The 27,764-nt window shown below is 39.0% G+C and overlaps 1 protein-coding gene across 5 annotated transcripts in view; it reads left to right on the top strand.

Moving 5' to 3' along the window:
* The window catches only part of ANKIB1 (ankyrin repeat and IBR domain containing 1), a 97,130-nt gene that overhangs the window by 18,202 nt on the left and 51,164 nt on the right, over positions 1-27,764 (top strand). For all 5 annotated transcript variants that reach the window (XM_010572488.1, XM_010572321.1, XM_010572244.1 and 2 more), the window contains exon 2: positions 18,337-18,605. In XM_010572488.1, coding sequence (XP_010570790.1) covers positions 18,418-18,605 — 188 coding nt within the window. In that variant the 5' untranslated portion in view covers positions 18,337-18,417. The remainder of the gene's footprint in view (positions 1-18,336; positions 18,606-27,764) is intronic.

The raw sequence follows: 27,764 nt of genomic DNA, 5'->3' as shown, positions 1-27,764 counted from the left end.
TGTCACTTTCAGGCAGCCAAATACAAGTTCTACCAGTACCTAGGAGATGCTGGATTGATAATTGAAGTTTTCCCAGTGATAGGTCAGGCTGCTTAAGAACAGCTTTACCAGTCATGGTAGAGGAGGGTGAATGAGCTTGTCAAGCTCAAGGAGAGACATGGTGACTTGACTGGTGGCCGTAGACCTGCTTTTTTACATAAGCAGGCTGGATTGCGTAGTCTTAGGTGGCCACGTGCTGTCTTCGCCTGGGTGTCTGCTGTCACTGCTTTGCAGCCAGGTTTGGTAGACATCAAAGTAAAAGTCTCCCTTATGTAAGGAGGCATGCCTAGCTGTGGAGGTAGCAGGAAGGGAACGTGTGTCCTAGTCACAGCAGCAGCACCACCACGGCGGGGAAAGCCCATGTGCGGATGTCCTCTGTGACTTTGTGAGCAGTGTTCAGAAATAGCACTGGCTAAGAACCTCCTGTGCAGTGTCACTGACACCTCCCCAAGTCAGGAGGATGACCTGGATCTTTCTGTTCTGCAGGATCTCTCTGTCTAATGTAGCAGCAAGTAAGGGACAGAGGTCCTAAAGGTCACCTTACCTAACCAAGAAGTACCGGATCCACTGGTGAGCTAGCTATGTTTGCAGTCATAATTTTCTTATGACCCTGGGAACTGTATGGAGCAGGCGTGGAAGGAAGAGTCAGTGATGAACACAGCCCAGGCTGCGCTAACTCCACATTGTCTATTTTGATACTAGACGGGCTCAGTGGGCAAGTGGTTTTAGAAACAAAGGGTATGTAAATCTAGTAAATGCTGCTTTTCAGAACACATGCTTGCTGGCACAGTAACAGTAAAAAGAGACAGTAAAAACAGGTGAGGCAGCAGCTTTCCATCCAAAAAAACCCGATCCTGCAAAAACTTGGGCAGTACACAAAGGTGAATTCGGGGACAAGGCATGAGATGATCTTGGCTACTGGATAGCAAGCCAAAGGCTTTTGCTGAGGCAGGGGAACATTACTGTATGGCTATTAGCAATCTGCTGTTGAATAGGCTTAAATCTGGTACCTCAGATGATCTAGTTCTGTGGCAATCCAGCATAACTGCCAAATTACAATCTAAATCTTTTTATAATGATTCCCTTTTTTAGACTGCAGTGTTCTGGTTTAAAGCATAAAAAGTAAAGTATTTCCTGACTGGTATATTAGACTGTATAATTAGGGTTGAATGCTTAAATCTGTTTCTGGACGGAGGAATTTTCTCCTACACATGGGGAAATCCAGTAAAATTTTTCAGGTATGCCTTGGCTAGTCAACTGTTTTCTGTGAGGAGGTCTCTCCTTGTTCTTCCCCAGCAAACATGAAGTGGAGAAGAACAGTAATAAGAGTGACAAGGTTTACAGACTACAGGAGAGCATGGGAACAGGGGAATTGTGAGGAGAGGGGCAATTTTTTTTCGCAAGTATCCTTTTATTTGTTGTTGCTGTGAAGTAGTGAAGAGTAAGGAGAAGCAAGGTCTGCATATGTGATATCATGCTGCTTATGCTTTCCTCTCTTTTTTGTAGTATCTGGCTACAATCCTTCCTTGATAATTCACCATCTCTCAGTGAGAGGTCTTTCATGAGAAAATGGGGAGGGAGGGAAGTCTAAAATAATGCAACATTTTTAAAAGACAGAGTAACACTCCTCCATCCTAATGTAAAAAAATATTCTAGATGTGCTTTACAGTTTTCCTACATTATGACTGAATCAAGCAAGGTAAAAGGAGATTAGCATAGATGCCATCCCTTTATCAAGTATCATTTGCCAAAGTGAGATGCACCTACTTAGTGATGAGAGCCAGGGTCTTAATTTTGTAGGTCTGATCTCAGAACTGTCAATCTGTGTTGAATCCTGTGGAAAAGCTGTGGAGACTCTTGTTTCAGGTTATTTTTCTCAGCAGAAATATGGTTTTCTTTAGTACAATTTTTGGTAATTAAAACTGTGCAAAAAACCTGTTCAGCCTCTCCCTTAAGAACTAACTTGGTGCTGCATTACTGGAAGTGAGTTAGCATGATGCAATTTTTAGAAGATTCTAGGACACACTTGTGGAACAGCAGATATGTAAGCCTGATGCTTGTTCCTGGAATATTAGTAGAAATGATGTAATAATGGACCAAATTAGAAGACACGTGGATAAATGTGATGTCCTGAGGAACAGTCAACATAGCATTGTAAGGGAACGTCTGGTCTCACAAACTTACTGAAATTCTTTGAAGAAGTTAGCAGGGCAAATGCGTTTGATATAATCTGCTTGGTTTTTCAAAGGGCATTTCACATGATCACATTGCTTAGAAGCCTTAAAGAGTCCAGACAGCTTTGGAAAAGAGGAAGGGTCCGTTGCGTGCAGAAGTCTCTGGTTAAAAGATAGGAAATGGGTAGGAATAAAGAGGCAGTTTTTGCAGTGGTTGAAGGTTACTGATAGAGTCCCAGATAGATCAGTGCTAGGACCTCTGCTTTTAATGTAAGGATAAATGATCCAGAAAAGATGTTAAGTGGTGAGATGATAGTCTCTAGACAATACTACAAACACAGTGTCAACTGCAAAAGAATTTTATGAGACACAATGGTAAATAGCGTATGAAACTCAATATAGCTAAAGGTGAAAGATTCACATAGTTGGGGGGGGTCCTAAATTTATATAGAATATTATTCTCTTAATTGTTACCACTCAGGAGCAAGATCTTGAGGTTATAATAAAAACTCTGAAGAAATAGTCCTTAGTAACCAGTCCAAAAAGTAAAACAAATGTTGAAAGAGTATACATCATGCCACCACCATGTAAATCCATGCATGCTGCATGTTGTACACAGCTCCTCATCTCCTAACTCAAAAAGGTGTTAGTGGCATTGGAAAAAGATCAGAAAAAGCAGAAAGGATCTTAAAAGTTGCACAGAATTGATTTCTTAAGAATTAGGGTTAATCACTCTGTGAAAGAGCAAAAGATTGGTGTGGCAGAAAGGTGATCACCTGTAAAAGGTGATGTGATAAAAATCTCTAAAATCACAAGTGGAATGGAGAGAGTAAATAGGAAATTTCTTTTGCTGTCTACCTTTCAGTTCTTGTAGACAGTGAAAGTGAAATTTAACAAGTGGCAAATTAAAAAAAGATGTTTCTTCACAATTAATAGTTAAGCTGTGAAATTTCAAGATGCTGGGGCTGTTAAGATTTTCCATAGATTTAGGGAGTTTTGAAAAAATTGATGGAAGAAAAATGCATTACAGGTTATTAACATAAAAACAGTGCGTCTGGCTCAAGAATTCATCAAGTGGTAAATTGCCAAAGACTGGGAGAGTATTGTGGAAAAGCATCAGTCCACTCTTGCTCAGTTTTTCTAGTTTTCATTGGTATAGTCTGCTGGCAACTCTCTGGACAAGGTATTAAATGAGAAGGATCTGATCCAGTATGGCCATTATTGTAACGATGTTTATAATCTTCGGAAACAAAATGGGGAAAAAAAAAATGCATGCATTGGTAACACCAAACTTTTAGAAGAACTAAAGTCAATTTCACATTTGTGAAGTCTAAAACCATTGGAAAGTTTGCTGCAAACCAGATATAATGCTGTTTCATGAAAGCACACAATAAATTGTGTTAATCAATAAGATGTTGACATATAAACAGTAGAAGTGGTAAATGAGTTTGTTAGAACTGAAGAAGTAACCTAGTTGTCATTAATAACATTTGAGTATATATAATGAAAATCAGCTTGCTTTAAGCTAAAGTCTTGAAATAAAATTGCTGTTGGAGATAGAATTCTTTCAAGGTAGGAATAAACTCCCATTTAGTTTCTCTCCCATTTAGAATTTTGGATATTTATTCCTAAGCAAAGTCTGCCTTTATTTTTGAGGATCAACATTTTTTTTTCCCAGTCAGTCTGAAGTAAGTTCCAAAACAGCAAAGGACTCTTAGCAGTCTTTGTCAGACCTAGAGTAATTTTTAATTTGTACTCTAACCCTTCAAAATCTACAAAGCTGAAAAAAACCCTGGGGGTTTTCCTTTTAATTTTTTAAAGTCTTGTCTAATATTTTTGCAATTCCTCTTTTTTTTTTTTTAGCTTAGTAATGTAGCTACAAAAAGCTCATTAAAGTTCTTACTTTCTTAGTCTGCTGTAGAATCCAGGTAATTTTTCAGGTTTCCAAATTGAGTATCAATTGAACCCAATATCTCAAGAACACATTGGCTCCAAGATTCTATTATAATTTTTGGAGTATTGGACACTGTGGATGCAAGCAATGAGAATGCTCATGAGTAAATATGAATGATGAAAAATTCTGATTTCAGGACAAGGTCAATCACTTAGTTGCTGGACTAAAGAAATTTCTTCCCTTAGCAGATTGTTCTTTTTACAACTCTCTCTATAATGTATAGGACTGACTGCTAGCAGGAAAGATAATGGATTATATCAGTTTCTGAGGTTGCGATCCAGGAAAACAGGTTCTTTGTAGCATGCAGAAGGTGGTAAATAAAACCAAGGAATGCAACTCCTGCAGGTCTTCGAAGTCTTTTAAACTCATTCTGGTGTTAAATCCACAGAATTCCCCTGGAGAATATAGCAGAGACTCTGCCAGAAGTTCAGCACCATCCTGATCCTTTCTGATTACTTAAATCTTGATCTTGGCAAGCATAGGGATAGGAGCCGTTACTGTCTTCAAGGATCCTTCATTTCTCCGTACCCAAAAGCTTGCTCTCTTTCTTCTGTGAAAAATCATGGATTCATTCATGAATTTGGGCAGTAGTTTTCATCCAGAAAGTGTCACTCTACATCTTTATCTTTTGCTGTATCAGGTAGCCATTTACCTAGGTTAGACATTTCTTTGGTATAATAGTTGCAGATCATCAAATTTGGCTGAGATTGTATCTTGCCCCAGATACCTTTGAACAGACTTCTTGTTTGCCTTCTCTTAGCTTTTAGCACAGCTGCAGGATGATGTCCAAAGAGATGTCTTGATGTTGTTCAATCCAAACTCATGGAAGTTGCTGTTAAATTACTGCATTAGGGACAAAGAAATTTTTAAAAGACTTTGTCTGAAGGAAGAATAATTTGGTTAGATAGGCTGGTTAGTGAAGTGTGGTATGATGTAGCCAGTGTGCTAAACCAATAAAACAAAACCATTCCTGGCTTTCTACAACGGTATTGCAATAATTTAAAAGGAAAACCTACTGCAAACCAGTTAGCCTTAATCACTACAAATGCCATTGGATTTGTTGGAGCACAGATGCTCTTTTATTGTTATGACACATTTCTGCATGAACAGAGTTTTTTGTTTTCAAGCGCAATAAGAAATTGAAACAGTGGATGCAATAGTGAAATGTTCCAGCAGACACAAGATGTAAGAATCTGGTGACCTGAATGTTGTGGTTTAGAATATAAGGAATGGGGTTTATATCACAGTTTTGCTGTTTGAGAAAGACCATAACAGACAAATGTAACAGGACTTTTAAAAGAACGATTTAAAAAAAAAGTAGGTCTGTGTTCACTAATATTCTTTGGGCATGTGAGCTGAAGTGTATGTCAGGCAGGAGTGAGCAGAAAACTCCCTGGTTGATACTCCCAAACTTCTCAGCAATATTAGCTGTGAAAAGAACATAGAAAAAGTGAAATTGAAAATAATTTTATTTCTGTCATAGAACATCTGCTTTCTTTACTTACTGCTCAGATTTTTGATATAAATACTAATTTTCAAGCACATTGTAACATACATTTTTCTTAAGCTTGGGTGTCAGGAAGGGTAGTAATATTAATCATTTGTTTATGCTTCTCTTTGTTTCTGAAGGAAGCTTCATTGTCCTGACTGGCGCATTGTACTGACAAGTAGCATAGGTACATACTACTTGAGAAAGTTTCAACAAAAGAAAAATCATTGTAAGAGACTTATACAGTCTCAGTCATTTCCTAGAAATAAAAAATGCCAGAATAAGGAATGTTTGTTCAGGATGACCACAATTCACCTACTTGTGTAGGTCCTTTATTAATATGTCCTTTAGCTTAATGAACACCTACTAGTTTTGCCTTATTTAGCTTGCATGACAGTGGCCCGTGGATGATGAAGGTTTTGTAGTGTCCTTTCTCCTTTCTGTTTTCACTTTCCACCCACAGACTACTGCAAACTGTTTTCCCTTGTTTTCTGCATTTTTCATGCTCCTGGCAATCCAGCCAGACTTGTTACTCCTGTTGCTCTTTTCCCACTCTCTTATCTGGTTGCCAGCAGGAATAGTGAGAGCATAGGAGAAATGGCATAACTGCTGTTACTATCTTCTCTGTCTAGCTTCAGCATGACCCCTGGATGTGATCATGAAGAAAGTTCCACTAACCATCAAGCACCGTTAGCTATTTTATGATCCCAGTGTCTGTACAGTTACTTCTGGTGGAAGCTTCAGGTAAATAGCTGAAGATCTCAATTAAAGTAAAAGATGTTATTACTTGGGTAAAACAGAATGCTTTTTTTAGACAGGTTCTTGAAAATCTTTGTAACTTTAAGCCTGTGTACTCTGTTGCACTTCATGCAGTTTTGATGCCAAATGGGTCAGATTTTGCAAAATAAGAGACTCTGGTAACTTGCATTTGTCTTTACTCCTTTCCTTGCGTTACATAGGAAAGGTCAGTAATAGTATTCTACAAAGAACAGCAGTCATTCATATTATATTAGTGTCTACATCAGTCAGTATGTTGATTATGTTAATAGGAGAATTGATAGAAGAACTAATAGGAGAACTGTGTGGCCAGCTGTTTGAGGGAGGTGGTTCTCCCCTTCTGCTCTGCTCTCTTGTGAGACCCCACCTGGAGCACTGTGTCCAGCTCTGAGGTCTCATGTGCAAGAAGCACGTGGACCTGTTAGAGCAGGTCCAGAGGAGGGCCGCAAAAATAGTCAGAGGGCTGGAACACCTCTCCTGCGAAGAAAGGCTGAGAGAGTTGGGGTTGTTCAGCCTGGAGTAGAGGAGGCTCCAGGGAGACCTTGTTGCAGCATTTCGATATTTAAAGGGGGCTTTACAAGAAAGACAGGGATTTTTTACCAAGGCCTGTAGTGACAGGGCAAGGGGCAATGGTTTTAAACTGAAAGAGGGTAGATTGGGACTGGACATAAGGAAGATTTATTTTATGATGAGCCTGGTGAGACACTGGAACAGGTTGCCCAGGGAAGTTGTGGATGCCCCACCACTGGAATTGTTCAAGATCAGGCTGGACAGGGCTTTGAGCAACCTGACCTACTGAAAGATGTCCCTGCCCATGGTGGGAGGGTTGGACATGATGATCATTAAAGGTCCCTTCCAACCCAAACCTTTCTGTGATTCTATGATTCAATCTCAGGTTCTGTTGGATTTTTGTGATAAGCTTTATTCTCTCTCTTTTCTTTGGCTTGATATTTGTCTTGAAGCCAAAAATCATTATCACACAAAACAAGGTTGTGTTTCATTGTAATTACGCTAGAGTCAAGAATAATCTTTGTAAATACAAACTGTAAGTGACATACTATAATTAAATTCTGTTATCCACAGCCTTTATGTAAATGATTAAACAGTTTGTACGCAGTGGGAAAAACAGCCCAATATTTCAGCAGAGGTGTTCTGGCAAAAGTTAAAAATATTTCTTCAAGTTATGTGTTTTTGTAAATTAATGTTAGATTAGATCCAATATATCTTTTGCCATTTCCCTGCCAGAGTCAGAATTTTGCCCATGGGTATATTAAATATTTTATCAGAAGTGCAGCAGTTGCAGTTCTGCTAATTTTCTGGCCTATGTAAGGTGCAAGTGATGATCCTTGTCACTGTAGCTACCTGAATGGCTCGTTCTTAGCAATGATGACTCTTGAGATTCTGGGAGCTTAGCTCCCAAGGACAAGCAGGATGCATACCTCTTGGACTAGAAAGAGTTAAATAGTTCCTAAAGTTGTCTCTCAGAAATGTCATAAAACATTCGTGAAATATTGTGAGAAAACTTATTTTGCTGTGGGAATCTGTCTCATTTTAGACATGCTATGATCTCCTGGATTCTGTGTTTAGACCTAAATGAATGTATTGCTTTGAAGGAGTGCTGACCGGTTAAATTACCTCTTTGTTAAAAGGTTATTGATTTACTCATTCATCTGAAAAAAATCAAGATCTCTGAAAGATCAGTGGGGTCACATTGTCTTTTAGCTTTACAGAGAACAAAACTAGCACATAAGAATGCTTCCAGGAAACAATAAAAGTGTGTGCATGTGTGGTTTTAGTCCAGTATGTTTGTGAACATTGTTCATCATCTTTCTCAGACAGTTGAATATGCTTTCCTCACCTCCCACTTGAATAGCATAGGAACGGATACTTCTTTAATGTAAGTAGTGTATATTTTACAAAGTTTCATCCCGTAAATATTTATGAAATAATTATAACGCACCAAGTAGAGATGTACTTTGTCACTCTTCAAAGCATAACTTGCTTAAGTAAAAATAGGGAACTCTGCGTACATTACATATTCCTTGAAATGATGTGTAATATTCTTTTCAGTGCTTTCAGTTATTTGGGTAATAATAGAGAAATTGCAGTAAGTGTTGCTTGGTTTATTCAGAACGTGCAACCTGCGGCCTATCAGCAGTCTACAGATAGAGCACTGGTCCTCACAAATAGCGTAGTTACGAGTCAGGAGTCAGTGGTAGGTTACTGTGATTGTTGCTTTCCTCTGATGGTTTGAAATACAGCATGATATGTTGGGAGATTCTACGTTGAAAAATCTAGATTTATTTGTTTGCTCACCTTTTTATTTTTACTTTATTAAAAATTCATTGCTGTTTATAAAACCAGTAGTTTTTGTGTTGAAATGCACTGACTTCAGATACTCATTATTTCTAAATGCAACTGTATACTTTTAGAAAGTGGTGGAACAATGCTTACTATGTACAGTCTGATTGCAGTTGGCTGACCTGGTCTACTAGCTATCCTTACTTTTTAAGATACACCATGTAGGCCTCTTGCATACTTACAAGATCCAGTGACAGCATGACCCTACCAACTGATACCCTTTCCTGTGAAAAAGCTTCCTTAAACTGAGAGAATTCTGCTTCAGGAACATGCTAAGGTTTCTAAATGTATAAGGGATTTTCAGATTTTACTGTGGAGGTGCATGCTCGTGAGCAGCCCTGTGTTGCCATCCTCTTTATTTTTGCTTTCTGTGGATGCACCTTGGCAGCCAAAAAGTTTTGTTTTCAATTGTATCAGTTTAATGCCATTGAAAATACGGTTAACATTAAAGCTTTTGGGTGGCCAGATTGTACCAGAGGCTCTCCAGAGGGTTGGCTTTAGGCTGCAGTGCAGTTTCAAACTGTTGTTTACCTGAATCTTAACATGGCTTTTAAATTGTGTTAAGCTGAGCAAACATACTTGAAAAATACATCCAGGGCTCTGTTAAGGCCAGGGTCAAGGCCCATTGCACCCTATTTAGATTGGTCAGTCAAGCTCCCCATAGGGTTTTCTATACCTGTTTGCATCCGTCTTCATTTCTGCTTCATGTCCTAGCAGTGCTCTCCAGTACTGGTTGTCTTTACCCTCAGTTTTTCTAAGCAGGTCAATCTGACAGAAGCACACAAATTTTTTCAGACTTTTTGCTCCATATAGCATCAGTCTGTTTATCCCATCTGTCCATTACTCTGTAAACCATTGCCTTGTAACTCTGGGTGGTGGTTTCGCTGTGTTCTTTTTGTCTGTTGAAAGTGATTTTGGAGGGGACACACATTTGTCTTTAACTGAACTGAGCTGGGTTGTTGCTTATGTTACGGTTAAATAAAGTGTGTTTGAGTCTTTTTTACAAAGAGGCTCCCATCCCAGCCAACACATTGGGTATGTAGTATGTGTGAGGGTTAAGGAGAAACCAATCAGAGAGGCATTACACTACCTGAATGGGGTTCTCATGCTGCCAACAGGAGAAACATTGCACTGGTTAGGAACATTACCAGTCTCTGGTTCATATTCTTTAGCTTATCACTGATGCTAACTGTCCTGTGAGTCATGGGCTGCTGGTGCTTCTTTATGTAGGGGCTGGGTGATACTTGTTCACTTTTGCTTGATGAAAAAGTGGTGCTATCAGCATTGACCTGTGGTAGAGAAGTCACTTTTATAGACATTTATTTCATTAACTGTTTTATGCACTGTATCAAAAGTGTATTGAGTTACTTTAGTCAGTGGAACAGTCTATAATGACCTCTTTATACTAAGACATACAGTGAGCCTGAGATTAAAATGCCAGAACTATCAAGCATGTCTGTCTTTAGCTTGACTTAATCTAATAAAATGTCAAACATTTTGTCTTGTGCTTCTTCGCCTTCTGATCTGGATAGAGGAGGTCTTAGGATGGTAGCGTTGGTATTACACTATGTACAGATATTTTATATTATTTTAGATTTGGTTAGCCTACTTAACCTGAGGATTGAAGAGTTAGTGCTAAAAGAGTTCTGCTGTATTTTATGACTGGAGCCTAAAAAGACCATTAATAAGTATATCTCTCTTGTAGCAGTAACAAAGCTACAGCAGATTAAATCAGATTATTAAGGCCTTGACAGACAGTTGCATTGGGAACAACTCCAGTGTTATCTGGACTTCAGAGAACTTTGAGGGTTTTGTTGTTGTTTTTAAAATAATTTTCTAAAGACATGGTGCCCTGGAATGAATATGAAATGATCTGCAATTACAGGTGAGACTATTGGATATTACAGTGCATAATTATAGAATGATAACTCTTTTGTTCTGTCTTACTGAATTGCTGCTCCCTAAGGATAAAAAAACCAGGATGCGCCAAAACAGGTGCTCCTTTTAACTTGTGCCGCTGGATTTCTTTTCCCAACTATCTGCAGGGATGCTATCTTCATCTAACTGTCATGGTAAACCTTTGATTTGGCTGCACAGTATCTTGTCTCTTCTGCCATGTGTGTATGTACCTACACCACAGTAGGATTTCCCACATTTCATTTAGATGATAAATACAAGGACTGTAGACAACACCATCAAAATTAATGTAGCAATTACTTTAGCTAGATCTATGCACAATTTTTTCCTTAAAGTGATAACTGCTTCTCGTCTGTGCTGCAGCTGCCCGTGTTGCATCCCTGTAAGTGTATCAATGCAAAGAAAACCAAAGCCATGCTTAAAATCCCTTTTTCTCCACAAACTGGAGTTGTGAAAGAAATGTGTCTGAAAGAAAATACTCCACCTGCATGAAAGTCGTTGTGCCTGAGTCAGTAAGCCAAAGTCTCAAATTACTGAGTTGAGCAATAACTTTAAGCCTTCTACTTGTGGGTACATAGGCCAGCATAAAAAGATCCTAACATAAGTTGCTAGACTCTCTATCCCACAAACATATAAATGAGGAAATAATTAATTCTCTCACTACCATACACTATGTTTTATGCAGGTCAACTTGCAACATTATTGCCACTTTTCAACCTTGGTATTTAAAACACAGAACGTTATATTGGTGATCGTTCTACAAAGGGTGAGATGTTGGCATAACAATTATTTTTTTGGTCTGTACTTTGACGTGTAAAATATGACACTGAATTTGATAATGTCAAGCTCCACTCACAGAGGTTTAAAGTGGCAGAGATGCTTTCATCATTTCCTGTTGATGACTTCAGAACTTTTGGCACAAACCTTAGAATATTGTGGTGTGTAAAAAAGCCAAACAAAGCAAAAAAAAAACCCCAAACAGCAAAACCAAACGAACCAAAACCAAACAAGCCCCTCCACCACCACTTTTCCATAACTTGATTCTCAAGCTTTGCTAGTGCATTTGTTACTTAAAAGTTTGCTGAAATGTTCCTCCAGATGCAGGTGTCCATCAAGAGCAATTTTTGCCCATTAATTAAAATTTGGCAAATCTTAAATCTTTACTGTAAACATGTAAAAGTTAGCTTTAGCCTAACTTTTTCTGCTACATCTTAATTATATACATCTCTGCCAGCCATACATAAAGTAGGTGTGCACATTTGAATGTTTAATTTTTAATTTTTTCCTCTTGATAAAGTGACCAATTTTTTGGCACTGTGGTGCTCTTTACTTTGCGGAGAGGGAAGGAGGCAAGGGAGGAAGAGGAGCACTAACCAAGACTTTTTCTGCTGTGTTAGGGAGAGGGCTTGGTATCCTGAGAGTTCCTGAACATGACTTTTGACTTGCTTCATTTGTGTTAGTCCGTCCCAGTAGTGAGAATTAAAATTACCAACATGACGATGTGACACTCCTCCTAAGTGTACCAGGTTACTAGGCTTTCTCCTAAACCACGAAGCTGTTCATAGTTCTCTTCTGCAATAAATTATGATTTATAATGCAGGACAGACTCTGCAGTAAATATTTTAGAAACTCAGCTTTTAAAAATGAGCTGTTTAACTGCAGTATCCAAAGCAAATAAAATTGTTACCTTTTGAGCTAATTGTGCTTGAAACAGAAGATGCTTTTAGAACACAATATAGTATTTTATGCTGTCAGCAAAAGCTAGGTGCTTTCGGAAAACAAGTAGATTTGATATCTTTTTTCTTTATCCTTTTTGCATAAGGAATTCATTATCACTTGTCTTTCCAAAGGTGTAGAAACCATGTAATGTACACTAATTTTAGTCAATAATGTATTTTATTTTAATAATATTAAGATTTAATTATGGGGGTCTGTGTAAAGTCTTGCTTCTTTGAGCTTGGCTCACTTAGCTATTTCACCATAATGTTCTTAGAGTTTACAGGAAAAACTACTTTTGTCAAATAAGAAGTAGGCTTTTTTTAAGCTGTGAATGATATTCAAACTTTTTAGGCTTAAACTGTGGAATTACACAGTATTACATTGTAAAATAATGGTTGCAAATGATGATTAGATCCATTACTGTTCTTTGCTCATTATATAGATAATAGATTTTTTGGTGCAAGAAATACATAGCATTTTCTCCTCCTTGTTAAACCTGAGTATTTTTTTACTGGTTTTGATAGATTTCATAAGCAGTATGGTGTAGTACAGTATGTCTCCCTTCCTTTTCTTCATCCCCCAAGATACAGAACGGCAGCTGTATGATCACATGCTAGTGCTACATTCAGTGAGAAATTCGGCTTCAGTATTAAAGCAATTCAAATGTACATTGAGAGACGTACGTCATCTCATTAAAGACTTGTGTGTTCAATACATGGTTCCTAAATGAGTGTTAGAAGTAGGATGTTTCAAAAATACTTACCTGATCCCACTTGTACAATATTTTGTCATTCATTATAAATTTCTAGCAAGTACCGTGGCAGTTTTTCAAAGGACGAACCCCTTCTGAAATCCTATTAAGCCATTACAATTGTCCTTCTTCAAACTCACTTCTATGATAATGCCCATGGAAAAATCAATAGTAATTGGGCAGCTGGTGCAACTGCTCTCAATCTCTCATTGTTACCTTGCTCTACCCATGTCTTTCTGTATCCACCCTTTTTTCATCTTGTACATAGTCTTCACGCTCCTATGAGAGTGTCTGTCTCTTTGTTAAATATTTATAGAGCTATGATATCAAAGTGTTGATGTTAGCAGTGTTGCTAATAAGCCCATAGAAGTTTTACTGTTCATTGCCAAAGCAGAGAAGTGTGATGCCCCTGACTGAGTTTATAAAAATCTTTCCTTAGACTTTATGATGAGTTGTGTAACCAGTATTTTGTTTTTTTCATTTAAGCTGGAACTTTTATTTGGCAATAGTAGCATAGTAAATACAGTTTCTAATTTTGAATGAGGTGGTTGATGTTTGGAATTCTGAAATAATACGGGATATAATTAGCAAACATTGCATATAGTTTTTCCTGTATTCTTTGGTGTAAAGGTTATGGTATTTGTGGTCATGATAAATGTTATGAGGTTATGGTAAAGGCTATGATATAGCCCTTCTGTTATCACGGAACCTGAAAATTTAGTGAATAGGTCTGCCTACCAAACAAATATCTTGTCTTTGTCCTGTAAAATTCTACTCAAGTCTCATTTTAGATAAAATACTTGAAAATTGTCGTTTTCATGTTGTCATTTTTGTTCCACTGTGATGTTTTTGTAATATGTTACATTAAAAAATAGCCTATGGATTTTAAATGCTGGGTTTACACAAACATCAAAGCAAGACCAGTGACATTGACACTGCACACTACCCATGCGAGCCTGGGAGCTGCTGAAACTGCTTTAGCAACCCCTGTATTCAGCCCACGGGAGCCCTCCAGGTCCTTGAGGTTGTGGACTGGCTGAACCTTCCAGACCCCTTCCCTGCCACCTGTTTCCCCCCTTTCAGGAGGAAATACATGCCCTTCACTTTCAAAAACATGAAATGAGAGGTTGAAAGAGCAAACCAAGTTTCCTTTCACTGAATCACTGCCTGGTTCCAGCATCGGCCTTGTTAGCTTACTGTCCTCTGAGAACACATAATGGGTTTGAAGCTCTTAATGGAAAAAAACACCACCAAAAAAAAAAAAGTCAGACTGGGCTTCTTTCAGCCATTTTCGGATCCAGAAGTTTGTTGCATGAATTCGTATTTTGTCCTTTTTCTCCTTCAGTTGAAGTAGAGGCTTCTTTGGTGGCAGATGCAGTTGGTCTGTTAGCTGAAAGATGAACTGAAGACTGCAAATGGGCAAATCTTGAATATTTCACAGCAGGGCACTCATGAGCCATGCCGGCTTGAGAGAGGCAGTAGCTGTCACATCTTGGTTTCTTCTAGACTTCCAAACATGCTGGGAGCCAACTGTTGCAGCCAGGGTACAGAGGCAGTTTCTCCCCTGTCTTTCTGTACTTCTGCTGGCATGTTTAATGGCTGATTCAGAAAAGAAAGCTACAATGCCGCCCACCAAATTTCCAAAGCATAAAAGACTAATGCCTGTCTTAGTGTTAAAGATGAAAGATGTTGTGGATACTGTATGAAGTTGAAAGGCATTAGTACAGTTTATCGTATCATGTATTTTAAGTAGGGAATTGTTTTCTGGGTTAGTTTTGACCCTGTCACTTCTCTCCTTGCATTCTTCCAGAGGCTGGTTTCTTGCTATCACATCAAATATAAGCTCTTTGCCTTCACGTGAAGGGCTTTCATGGACTATCCCCATTCTATCATCTTCCATTTTATTTTGATAACATGATGATTGTAGTTACATTAGCCATTTGCTAAATTTTCAATACCTCTATGCTGATTCTTGGTTTTGCAGGGAGTTTTCACTTGTGTCTGTTCAAAGCTGCATCATTGCTCTGTTTCATAATCCTTCTTCAAATTTTCCCTTTCCTTTGACTGAGAATCTTTTTATTTGGAGAGTGGTCCTGTTATGCAGACAAGTATTTTACTCTTTTTATTTCGTTCACCTTTCTATATCATGTCTGTATCACATGTAACCCTTTATTGTGCACATAGGCTGTAAGCTTTTTTTATGGAAGCAGATGTCACTGTTTTGCTCAGGGACTTACGCAGTACATGCTGCGCATTCTTAAAATTTCCAGATGTTATGATAATGTACATAATAGTTCATAGTTCAAGTGCCTGCATCTTTTGTATTATTAGTAGTTAAAGACTGTGCTACCACCTAATATGTCCATACGCCACCAAAAATAAATACAGTTTGTTTGGTGTGCGACAGAATTAATGACATTTACAATTTTTGTCTTTTCTGCACTGCGGTAACTTGAGCTTTTTAGTTCTGTAGAGCCACCCTACACAGACCCTCAGTTCTCCCATACATTTCGAGACCCCTGCCTAAATCCATTCAGATCTCTTCTTCAACATCTCAACAGTACCACCCTGCCCTAGCTTCCTCTCAGACTGCCTGAGGGCACCATCTTATCTCCTTATACTCTCAACACCCTCCCTCATGCCTACCCAGACTTGTTTAACGTTCCAGTTTGAGGCAAGAGGCAGCATGTTCCGCAGCTGGCAGAAGCTATCCATGTGCTAATTTCCAGAAATAAGTGCATGGCAATTGGTGCCGTTGCCTTCTAATTTCAAATGATGGAAGAAGGTTTTGTGCTTTTCTTCTTATTATGGGCACTAGTGGGATCTTCATTATTGATTTTCATGAAGATTCTAGGAACGTGATATCTTCCAGGCACTTGTTCTTGTCTAATTTAGTTTATAGTCTCGAGAGCTATTGGTGGTGAATAGGGATTGACAGATATTATAATATCATAAACTAATCTTGTTAGCAAACTTTACTGAAAAATCATTCTTCCAAGTTATTTTTGAGATCCTATTTGTTGAAGGTAATATGAACTGCTGGTTGATTGAGAAGAGTGTAGAGTTTTTCTTGGGTTTGTACAGTCTTTCATTAACACCTGAAACTATACAATATTTAGAGTAATGCAGCTGTTTCTGCATCTGAAAACATTAATCTACAGCACTGAGAGCTGTGACATGGTAATGTGAACATGTAGTGGCTTTCTTGAAGAATATAAATATATCTGCATAGTATCTCATGTTTATATTTTATAATATAGAGATGATGGAAAGATACAAAATGCTGCAGAATCCTTAGTGTGGCTGAAGAATCTGGGCTTTGGTTTGTGTATATAACTAAACATATGAAGGGTGTGCATCTGCTTTTAAATGAGTGCCAACTTTTTTAGTATTAGTATTATAAACTTTCAGCTGCTTAATGCAGTTGCTTGTTAGGTAACTCTGGTCACAGGAGAACATGGGCAACACGTTTAGCATGTTGAGTCAGCTGATTTGGCAGTGTCATTGTTATCTCACACAATGACATCAAAAGGTAGGACACAACAACTCCAAAATAAAGGTTGCCTCACCAAGGTTATGTAGGAAAAGGGGATGAAAATGTAGGCCACCACTCTCCTTCTCGAATGGCACTGGTGAGATTAGGATGAAAGTAGTCTTTTCCCTCCCCTTCACGAAATGACCTCTCAGAGGAACTGCAGAGAGGAGACAGTGCAACACTCGCCCTGGTAGGATCTTGTGCAGAAAGGGATCTGAGCAAAGCTATAGTAAGACTGGGATGCAACGTGACACAGAAGTTCACAACAGTAGCTGAAAGCAGCTCATGAGAGGACTACTCTGGAGAAACAAAAATATCTCATTGCAGCTCTTCCCCAGGTTTCCCCAAATCCTTTTCACATGAGTTGCATCTACATTCTGATTCCCTGGGATTTTGTGCAGCACTAGACCCCTTGGATTCCTGTATTTCTTCTGTCTATAAGGCTGTCTGGGCACCAGTAACTGTGCTGGAAAGCCAATGTAGAAACAGAAGTTTTGAGATAGTCCCATCAGGTTGAATATAAGGTACTGGGCACGAAGCAGCTCCTGCCCTGCCTGATTATATGTGCCCAACATTAGAAATCTCAATTCCTAACCTGCTGTGCCTAGCATGTTTGGATCCCAGTGTGTGCTTTGTGGGGTGAAAGTTCTGGCATGGATCAGTCTGAATGGGATGACTCATGCACAGAAGAGACCTCCTAGAAGGTTCACAGTGCTACCAGCTGCAGGCTGGTGCTGAGTCCCCTGTCTGTCCCACTGACATAAACCAACATGTGCTCTTCTTGACTGCACGACCTGATAAGCTTCTCTTGTCCCATCTCATGAGTGGAGATGCTCTGTCTGCCCTGTCTTTATGCAACTCAACCTGCTGGTCCCCTCCATCAGATAAAGGTGAGAGGCTGGGGAGCATAGCAGCTGGAAAGTACTTTGAAGTACTTGTGAGGTGCAGTTGGTTTGTGCCAGTATAATGCCTGGCATTGTATGGACCTGTTCATTATTGATCTCTTAAGTGTCGTTTTAAAAATGGGGTTAGGTGTTTAAAAGAGTCCGCTTAGCAGAACTATTAAGATGGGGCCATGGTAATTCCTGTGTTCATGTGCATTCGCCTTGCTGGCACAGAAGAGTGCTGTTTACACCCACCTACACAAGCACAGGTGCTTCAAGCACATTTTTGCATGATTTAAGTGAAAGTTAAACCGATGTCTGCTTTCTTGCATGTTTTTGAAGAATATTACCTCGTTTAAGAATTTTGCTTTGGTTCTAATGTGTTTTGAAATCACTTCTAATTTCTAATTCACTTCTCATTAATGGAAATTCAGTGTTCATCCCTGTCTTCTAATACAGGTGGATATTGGCCATTTTTTTTCTTTTCCGTATGTTCAAAGAGTATAGGTAGTGAAGATATTTGCACTGGGAGATGGCACAATTTATCAGGGAAATAATCTGTGAAAAATTGGGAATTTGTGTGTATTTACCTAGAAAGGACTTCAGCAATTCATGAGTAGAGTTTACAGGCCCTATGTACTTCTTCACATGCCTGCTTACAGTACTGTAGCTCCCGGTGAATTCATCTAGGAAAGAGTGTTTTACAGAATAACTGAAATATTTTTTGTCTTTTTAGGCTGCAAAGCATGTTACAGAACCGTACAACAAGTGGATGAAGGGGGAAGGAAAAAGTGCCATTGATAGCTAGGATAGCAACATGGGAAATACAACCACCAAATTCCGCAAAGCTCTTATAAATGGAGATGAAAACTTGGCCTGCCAAATCTATGAGAGCAACCCTCAACTAAAAGAAACTCTTGACCCAAATACTTCTTATGGAGAAACGTACCAGCACAATACTCCGCTCCATTATGCTGCTAGGCATGGAATGAACCGTATTCTGGGGTAAGTATGATTTGAAGTTTTGCTTGGGTGTGAAAAACTGGCCTAAGAAATGCAAGAGTGTCAGCTAGGTTATAAATACCTTATGTGTGTGCACATACATGGACACATATTATGTGCATATGTATGTGTGTGTTACAGACATGGAATTTGTAACATGTTCAAGTAGTAATAGAAAACATGCAAATTAGTCTATAATCACAGACTGGTATAACAGTTTTTAATTTTATTTTTAGTATCTTTGTTCCTTGTAACATTAGTCTTGTACAGTTTTAGCTTGCTTCCTGAAGACTCCTATACCACAGTTCTTTGAAAGTAGTGACTGTTCCACAGTTCTTGATGTGTTTTCCTGTCTTAATTTGTTTGTGAAGCCGTACCTAATGGATACCATACTGATTGTATCTACTTCCAGATGGCGCAATATATGTTTATTCTCGTGTTATTCAGGCAGGTTTTCTTTTTCGTTTTGGATAATAACAGTGAACATTAATATCTTAATAATAAGTAAGTTTATAATTGCTGCAGTCAACAGGTACGGCAATCCCTAACATTAGCTGCTTCCATTCTCCTGTATTTTTGTCAGCACTCTAAGATCAATTAAAGATTAACATCTCATCCATGTCCAGACATCACAGGTACAAGCTGTTCTGGTCTAGTATTTCATGAAGCTAGTACTGAGTAGACATTGCTAAACCTCTTCTTCAGTAGGGAGTAAGTTAGAATTTCATAAATATCCTCTTCCTTATATTAGGAAACAGAATGGAAATATATATTGACCTGTGTTATTGTTAATATTCTTTTCATCTCTCTGTTTCTATCTACTGATGGGCGTGTGGTATAAGGTTTGTTTTGTCCCTCATAGGCTGTAACTTTACTAGCTATCTAGCCTCCCACCATAAATTTTTCCTCAGTGTTTTAGATTCACCTAACAGTTTTTTATACTTTATAACTTCTCATTTATCTTGATTTTTGCTAAATATTTTTCTCTCCTCCCTTGTGTATTCTGTATTTCTGGTTTTAATTGATGTTTTCATTTCATCACTGAATCTGTTTGTTTGTTTGTTTCTTAACATCCCCAAACTTTCCCCCATTCCTGATTCTTGAATTACAGGAAAAATTTAACTAAACTTAATTTAAAATAGCATGCAGTTTTTATTTACATTTTCTGTGTGATTTTTTTTTTTCCTCTGAGATTTTCAGGTTATTTCTGTCGAGAAAATATCTCTTAAGAAAATAAGCCTCATTGAAACAACAAGGACACATGAAATTTTTTGCACGTATGGAAAGAAATTAAGTCATGATTACTGACTTCTGAGCAGTCCATTAGTTAATTCATATTGCACCGTTATGATAAGATCTCAAATAATTTCTTTGTGTTAAAAAAAAAGTTAATTTAGAAATTACATTTTACTACTAACTGTATGGGACCTTCAGCATCTAAGTCTCACAGGACAACTGTTTTATTTTGCACATATTGCAAACAAATGATCAAAAGAATAATTCCTTTTTCTAGTTTGAGTCCAAGGTTTGCAATACATTTTTTGCCTGTAAACATAGTGAAGGTGCTATTATTTGCTAGAGTCTGCTTCTGAAAACCTGGACTGTTAGAATTGTTGCTGTTGCTAGGAGTAATTTACTGAGGTGTTTTTACTATTTACTTTTCTTCTATCTTTCCGAGGGCTTTGTTCAGAACTCCTGTCTAAGACAAGCTGCTCAAAAATGTAGCCTTTTTATCTAAACAAAGTAGTAAGAGTGAATAAATATCAGACTTACAGTGTGCTTGTTTGCAAAGTTGATAGAAAGGGCACAACCGATTTCCTGTTAAGCCTCTTCCTTTTGATATAGAAAGTCCTGGGTATGGCAGTGATTAAATAAACTGAATATTAAAATGAATGATTCGATTTACTGATGAAGTACACTAGCTAAAAATAAAATTAATTTTAACCTGTTTGTATTTTGAAAGAAATTTACAATTATGAGATATCCATAATACTACAATATTTTATATTTATCTCTTCATTAAACATTTTAAATATTTGGGAATCTGTAGCTACACTAACTTGTAGTTCAAACTCTAGATGTTACTTATACGTATACCATATTATTCAATTTTTCTTTATAAGCTGGTATTTGTATTATTGTAGGTGGATATGAACTGACATGTTCTACAATTCGCTGTGTGAAATTTTCTCAAAACAGAGTACTGTACTGTGATGCAGTTGTCAGTACACCTTTTGCATAACCCAATACATTGAGAGAGATATTCTGGGATGTTTAGAAATAACCTATCTGGCCATGCTGTTACCAAATACTGAGGCAAAGGGACAAACTCCCTGTTACCAGATGTATGGCTGGTGGTGACTGTCCAAAGACACAGTGAAAACACAGTCACTGAGTTTGCAATGAAAGGGAGTTGGGGACATCTTGGTATAGCAATCTCAGAAGTGAAGAAACAAGAAACTGGAGAAGAGGTGAAAGGGTCATGAAGCAAAACTCCCGACCTGGACAAGTTTTGTGTAATCCAGCGTAAAGTCTACTGGCAGAAACTTAAACTAACAAAACTTTCTCAACGATTTTGAACTGCAGTTGTTTTATAGCAGGTGTCTGAGTCATCTGGCTGCTGCACCTTCCATCCAGCATTTACAGCCCAGAAACTTGATTTAATATATAATCGAGCCTTAAAAATCTGAAAATTAGCTGTTAATTTCTTTTATTTTCACAAGATTCAGCAAGAATGTGTTAAAATACTAGGATTGTTTCTATGATAATTTTTCTTAAGTATCATAGAAAGCTTTGATATATTAGAAATGTTGAAATAAAAAAAGGAAAATAGTTAGACATTCCATTAATATATAACTTTTGTTTGGTCTGCAGCCCTGAATAATGTTTATCTGACAGACCAGTTTGTTTTAACAGAGCATTTAATGTTTAAAAGCCAAAAATTGCTCGTCACAGCTAATTAGCACAAACAACAGCTGTCTCATTTTCTTTGTCCAGTTAGTAGGGTTATAGAGCTAGAGTTTGGGTGAGGTTGTGTGATGGAAGGATCATCCCCAGGAGCACAAGGGAGCCCAGAGGCAGAGTGGCGGGGGGATCCCAGTGAGCTCATTCAGAGGGAGGAGCCCCCTGCTCCAGGGCTGTCACGGGAGAGCCATCCACCCCATGTCCCAGCTGTGACACCTGTCAGGAGGAGTCTACAGAAGGGGATTGTACCAGATTTTTGTGGCAAGGTTTTGGGAGCAGGGGGCTGCAGGGGTGGCTTCTGTGAGAAGAGATCAGGATCTGCCCCATGCCAGACACGACCAGCTCCAGCTGGCTCCAAAACAGCCCCACCACTGGCCAAAGCTGAGCCTATCAGCGATGCTGGTGGCACCTCCATGATAACATATTTAAGAAGGGGAAGGAACTGCTGCGCAACAGCAGCCAGAGAGGGGTGAGAACATATGAGAGCAACAACTCTGGAGACACCAAGGTCAGTGAAGGAGGGGGAGGAGATGCTCCAGGCGCCGGAGCGGAGATTGCCCTGCAGCCCGTGGTGAAGACCATGGTGAGGCAGGCTGTCCCCCTGCAGCCCAGGGAGGTCCACGGTGGAGCAGATATCCACCTGCAGCCCATGGAGGACCCCACGCCGGAGCAGGGGGATGTGCCCTGAAGAAGGCTGTGACCCTGTGGAGAGAGCACACCAGAGCAGGCTCCTGGCAGGACCTGTGGACCCGTAGAGAGAGGCGCCCATGCTGGAGCAGGTTTGCTGGCAGGACCTCTGGCCCCATGAGGATGCTGAAGCAGTCTGTTCGTGAAGGACTGTATCCTGTGGAAGGGACCCATGCTCGACCAGTTCTTGAAGAACTGCAGCCCATGGGAAGGACCCACATTGGAGCAGTTCTGGAAGGACTGTATCCCATGGGTGAGACCCCAAGCTAGAGCAGGGAAACAGTGGCAGGAGCAGCTGAGATGAAGCATTATGAACAGACCACAATCCCCATTGCCCATCCACCGCTGCTCGGTCGGGGAGGAGACAGAAGAGTCAGGAGTGCAGTAGAGCCTGGACAGAAGGGGGAATGGGGGAAAAGTGTTTTCAGTTCTGTTTTTATTTCTCGCTACCCTACTCTGTTATTAATTGGCAATAAATTAAATTAATTTCCCCAAGTTGAGTCAGTGTTGCCTGTGACAATAATTGGTAAGCCATCTCCTTGTCCTTATCTCAACCCACAAGCTTTTTTGTTGTATTTTCTGCCCCTGTCCTGATGAGGAAGAACATTGATAAAGCAGCTTGGTGTGTACCTGGCAGGCAGTGAAGGTCAACCCACCACTGGGATCAAGGCGGTTTGGGGAGGAACACGCTTGGGACAATAGAGCAGGGGCTAAAAGGGGCCAGTACGTGGAAATGGGTGGCTTGTCAGACCATGATGTTTGTCTGACCATGCCTGATCACTGCAGTCTGTCCTATCTTCTCATTAAACTCTATTTCTAATTATTTTCCGGGAGATGGGACTCTGCTGTGTGCACGTTTGTGATGGAGGTCTAAGTACCAGCAACTGAGGGGTCCCTGAGCCTGGGGTGCCAGCAGCTGGAGACACAGAGTGCATGCATATGTCAGTACATATATCAATGTGTAGTGGCTAGTGAGTATCGATCTGGACTAGCCAGTGAGTAGATTAAGTGGCCTGGGAGCCATGTTTCGAATCAGCCCTAAGTCCACAGGTCAGCCAGAAGGCCTGTTTGAGGCAACTGGAGATGAGAGGATCCAGGGGCCAGGTACTGGTAATGTCTAAGGCCAGTTACTGAGGATCTGCAGTACGTGTGCATGCGAGGTCACTGGAAGGTCCAGGTCATCCAGTGCCAGTTGCGGGATAAACAACATCCAAGGCCAGTTGCTGAAGGGATTAACATTGTTTATATGCAAATTTTTCCCACTAGCAGACCTTCATCCTGCTTGCCTAGACAGTGGAACAGGATGAGGCCGCCAGTGTTGTTTGTGGTCATGTGAGTGCTGAGTGTTTCTGTCCACATATATCTGTGTGGCCCGCCATGTATGTAGGTGTTGCATGTGTGTCTATTGGGAATGCAGCTCAGCCCCTCTTTTGACTGGACCTGGGGACATGGAGCCACAGCAGCCTTGCCTCCCATGGACTACCATCTTTGCCAACCCCTAACAGTCTGGGACTTTTTACTAAAAATAGAAAGATACAAAGAGAAAATGCATGCCTTGATATCTCTCCAGAAAACATGAGAAGGTTACTTTTCATTTTGGAAGCAAAGAACTAAACATTTTAAGTTTTCTTTATTGGACTATATTGTAAATACTGCAGGAACAATTTGAGTGTGATTTACTCAGTGATTTTTTGCTACAGTCTTTAGACATCTGCTGGTGGTGCTTAGATTCAGCACTAATGTTCAGAGAAGTGTGCCTTGGTTGTTAAGAGCTGTAGTTCAGAATTATCTTTGTTACAAAACTGTATTGATGTCACTATTCAGACTGTGTTCACTGCAAGCTAATAAATAGGTAGTCTCTAATGGGTGATAGGTAAGGCTTCTGGAAGTAAAAGAGAAAAGTTACATAGCACTCAGAAACATCAAAAAAATAATGAAAGATACGTAGCAGAGATGGATGGAGAGCTTTGTACAACATACACATTGGTCTTACTCCACTATAAACATTTATCACGATTCCCTATGAATGAAGGTCTTAACGGAAGATTTCTATTCAAGAGGATAGTTTAAATTTCATTCACTAAATGGGTGTAAAAATATTACAGAGAAAAAGCATACAGGAAATATGTTTTCTTTAGAAAATGTAGTCTTCAGATGATCAAGCACCTCCAATGCCCTCAGGCTTTTTTTTGCCTAAGGTACATTTGATACCATCTGACTGCTCAGTTCAAAAGAATTGCTATCAATGTGGAAAGTTACTCACTAGGGTCTGGCTGTTGCTGAACCAGTCCCAAAATACAACAGAAGAATAGGCTTTTCCAGAGGGTGGCTGAGATGGAGTGGCTGGAAATCATGTGGACGCTACCTGTAGTTGAAAGGAAAAAAAAAAAATCTTTATCTAATAAACTGTCATTTTGCAATATATGTTGTGGCGTGACTTGCAGTGTTGTAGCTTTGCTGGGAAGCTTTTTGGATCAATGACAGATTTTCCTCATTGTGTGCTTCATCCTGCTACGTCTGAGCACTTCGTGAGTATTCAAGCCAAAAGTGGATTGTTTGTAGCAGTTGCTGCTGGCCCTGGGCTGAAGGCGCAGGAGGGGGAGGAGGAGGAGGAGGCGATAGAAGCATGGAGCTGTGGGGCGACAAAACAGGTTTCTGAAGCTGATTTTTCTTGTAGAACAGGAAAACCAAAGGTTTCCAGTTACAGAAGATTCTGGAAATTGAGGTGAATGTTGAAACTGAAAAAAAAAATACAGCTTTTTTAAACATTTTTGATGCCTGCCAATCAGTAATAGTAGTAAAGGAACTCTGGCATTCAAGGCATAGCTAAGCTAGCCAGAGAGAAACATTGGTAAATGTGCCCGGGATCTGGCTATGGGAGGTATTTCTTGTTTCATTGCTATGATTTGGGAAGTATTTTTCACTGCAGTAGAATGACAGAAGATCAAAGTAGTGGTGGTTTCTTCTAGGCCAAAATTTCCTGATATGTTAAATAAATATGCAGCTCTTGGAATTTCAGGTCAATGTAGGCTACAGTCTTGTCTTGTCTTGTCTTGTCTTACCTTATCTAGTTTTTATGGCATTTTAAGAGGTTTCGGTAAGGACTGGTCTAAGCAATTGTAATGCAATCAGAGAAAGTGTATTGAGATTACCAATATGTTATATAGGATGAATTTGACAGAAAATTTGTTGATGTCAGAGGGAACACTGCATTGGTCACAACACATTCAGGACTGTCTCTTCCCATGTCAGGTCTTGTTGGGTTTTATTCCTTTTGCAGTCATGTTGAAAATTAATTTTGGGTGTATTGGAGGGAGTTGTGTGCAGACTGTTTTTTAGAACATGACTCGTCTCCAGTTGAGAGGATATTAGGGGATTTTTGTGCTGCAAAAATATATGTCAAGGAGAAGTATTAGAGTAGACGCTTTTAACTTCTTCACAGATCTTGTGCCTTTAGAGTGGTGCTGTATTTGATTATTTTCTGATAAGGTTGAAGCTACTCTGAATTTCAGATTATATTTTTTTCTGGAGATGCAAATAAAAAAGAGGCTACTTCACTCTCTACTCTTTTGACTGAGAAGCTCTGTAAATGTTTAAACTTTGAGATCCAAATTGACATAAATCATTCATGCTGAAATCTTCATAAAGGTGCTACAAAATATATTCTTTCTTTATCAAATTTCTGAAAATCTATTCAATGCTTTGCCAGTAAGACTGGTGTTCCCTTTTAAATTTCTCTCCTAACTGTACTTCCAATATAAATGTGAGCAAAAGAAAAATAGTAAGAAGATTAATAGCAGCTCTTTGTCTAATAAGGGCAACAGGAAAAACATGGAGTTATTAACCAAAACAGTAGGGTCCCAGTGTAAGGAAATTTGTGTTGAATGTACGGATGTTTTCAGCAGGTTGTTCAGAAATCCTGGAGGAGTCTTTTTTTTTTTCTCTTTTTTTCTTTCTTCATGGTAACTCTTTGAATGATTAAATTTGTTTGGTGTTCTTCAGGCAATTTTACAGCTCATTTGGGAAAAAAATTATGAGGGTACAATAGTTGCATATGCTTCTTTCCTAAAAGTAGTTTTTAAAAGTTTGGACACCTGATCTCAGTATGAAAGATATCCAACTAACTATTTTCCCTTTCTCCCACACAACAAAAGAATTCTGTCCTGTTTTAATAACTTCAAATATTACAATACATTATAATATTTCATCTGCATAATTTATTAGAATGTCATTGTCTAGATTATTCACTTTCGAACAACAAAAAACAAGCTTCTTTTTAATTAGCAACAACTGCACAGATAAATTGAATATTTAGAATATAATTTTATTTAAGATTAAATTTATTCATAAAAGTAAGTATGTCTGCGTTGGAATTATTCATGCTAGACTCTCTTTATAGTCAGTGTAGACCTAGGTAATAAATCTAGTCAGAATAATTAGTGAAGGTGACAGCACAATTCATTTTATTGTGCAGTTGACCATAAAATATTTTAAATTAATTGTGTGCCAGAAGTGCCTGTTTCTTCCCATTGATGATAAAGGGAATCTGAGAGAACTGGATCAGCTGTAGTTTTCTGCATTGTAGATCTCCTGAGCTGAGAAGATGAATCTCATCCTAGAATATGCTGGATCATGTAGAATTGAATAGTAAGCACCTGCAAAGCTTTAAATTGAACATGTCCATGGTTTTACCATATCAGACATGAATGCTACTTGTCAGACATAACTGCTTGTGATAAAGTATTAAATGTTTAACTTTTGTGGTCTGTGGTGAATGATCAGTGCAGTGCTTGGATCCATCCAAGCCAAGCACTGCTGTTTATCTGAATGTTTTGGTTTTGTTCTTCTCAGCTGCTGGGTTTTGGTTCTGTAAGACCCTTTTCAGATTAGTTATTTTACATGGTTATGAGGCTTGGTCACCTACTAAATGCTTTGGAATATGAAATACTGAAGGGAGTTTTACATCTGATGTAGGAGAATAATATATGAAGAACATGATCTGACCAGGTTTTGTGGGAGTGTTTATAAAGAAGCAAGAGGACCAAGTGAATTGAAATTGCCATGACTTCAGTAGCAGAACATGTGACTGGATGGTAGAAAATAGTCATTTATAAGGCCATTTTCATGATACCCAGTCTCAAAAGCAGTGAAGAGGATGGAGAAATGATAAAATTAGGAAGCCTTTAAAATTGAGCAAGTTCTTACTGTGACTGAATCCTCACTGGAGAAAACTGCCAAAGACAGAAAACAGTGGGGACACTTAGAGGAGCAGCTACAGACATGGAGTAGCAGCAGTAGCGTTTACTAGGTTTCTCAAAGGCTGTCACTCAGTTGGGCACTGTCTTCTAAAGTACAGCTAAGGCAGATTGAAGAACTCGCACCCTTATCTGACTTGCTCCCTTGGTTTTTTTTTCCCTAAAGCTCAAAATCTTGTTTAAAAGCTGTTCTCACTAACTAGATGTGTGGCCTCCCAAGGTGGCTTCCCTGGTGCTCCTCATGACTTCCTCACAA

This window comes from Haliaeetus leucocephalus, unplaced genomic scaffold, assembly GCF_000737465.1.
Source record: "Haliaeetus leucocephalus isolate CR32 unplaced genomic scaffold, Haliaeetus_leucocephalus-4.0 Scaffold0, whole genome shotgun sequence".
NCBI classification, from domain to species: Eukaryota; Metazoa; Chordata; class Aves; order Accipitriformes; family Accipitridae; genus Haliaeetus; species Haliaeetus leucocephalus.
This window is presented reverse-complemented; position numbering and strand designations above follow the sequence as displayed.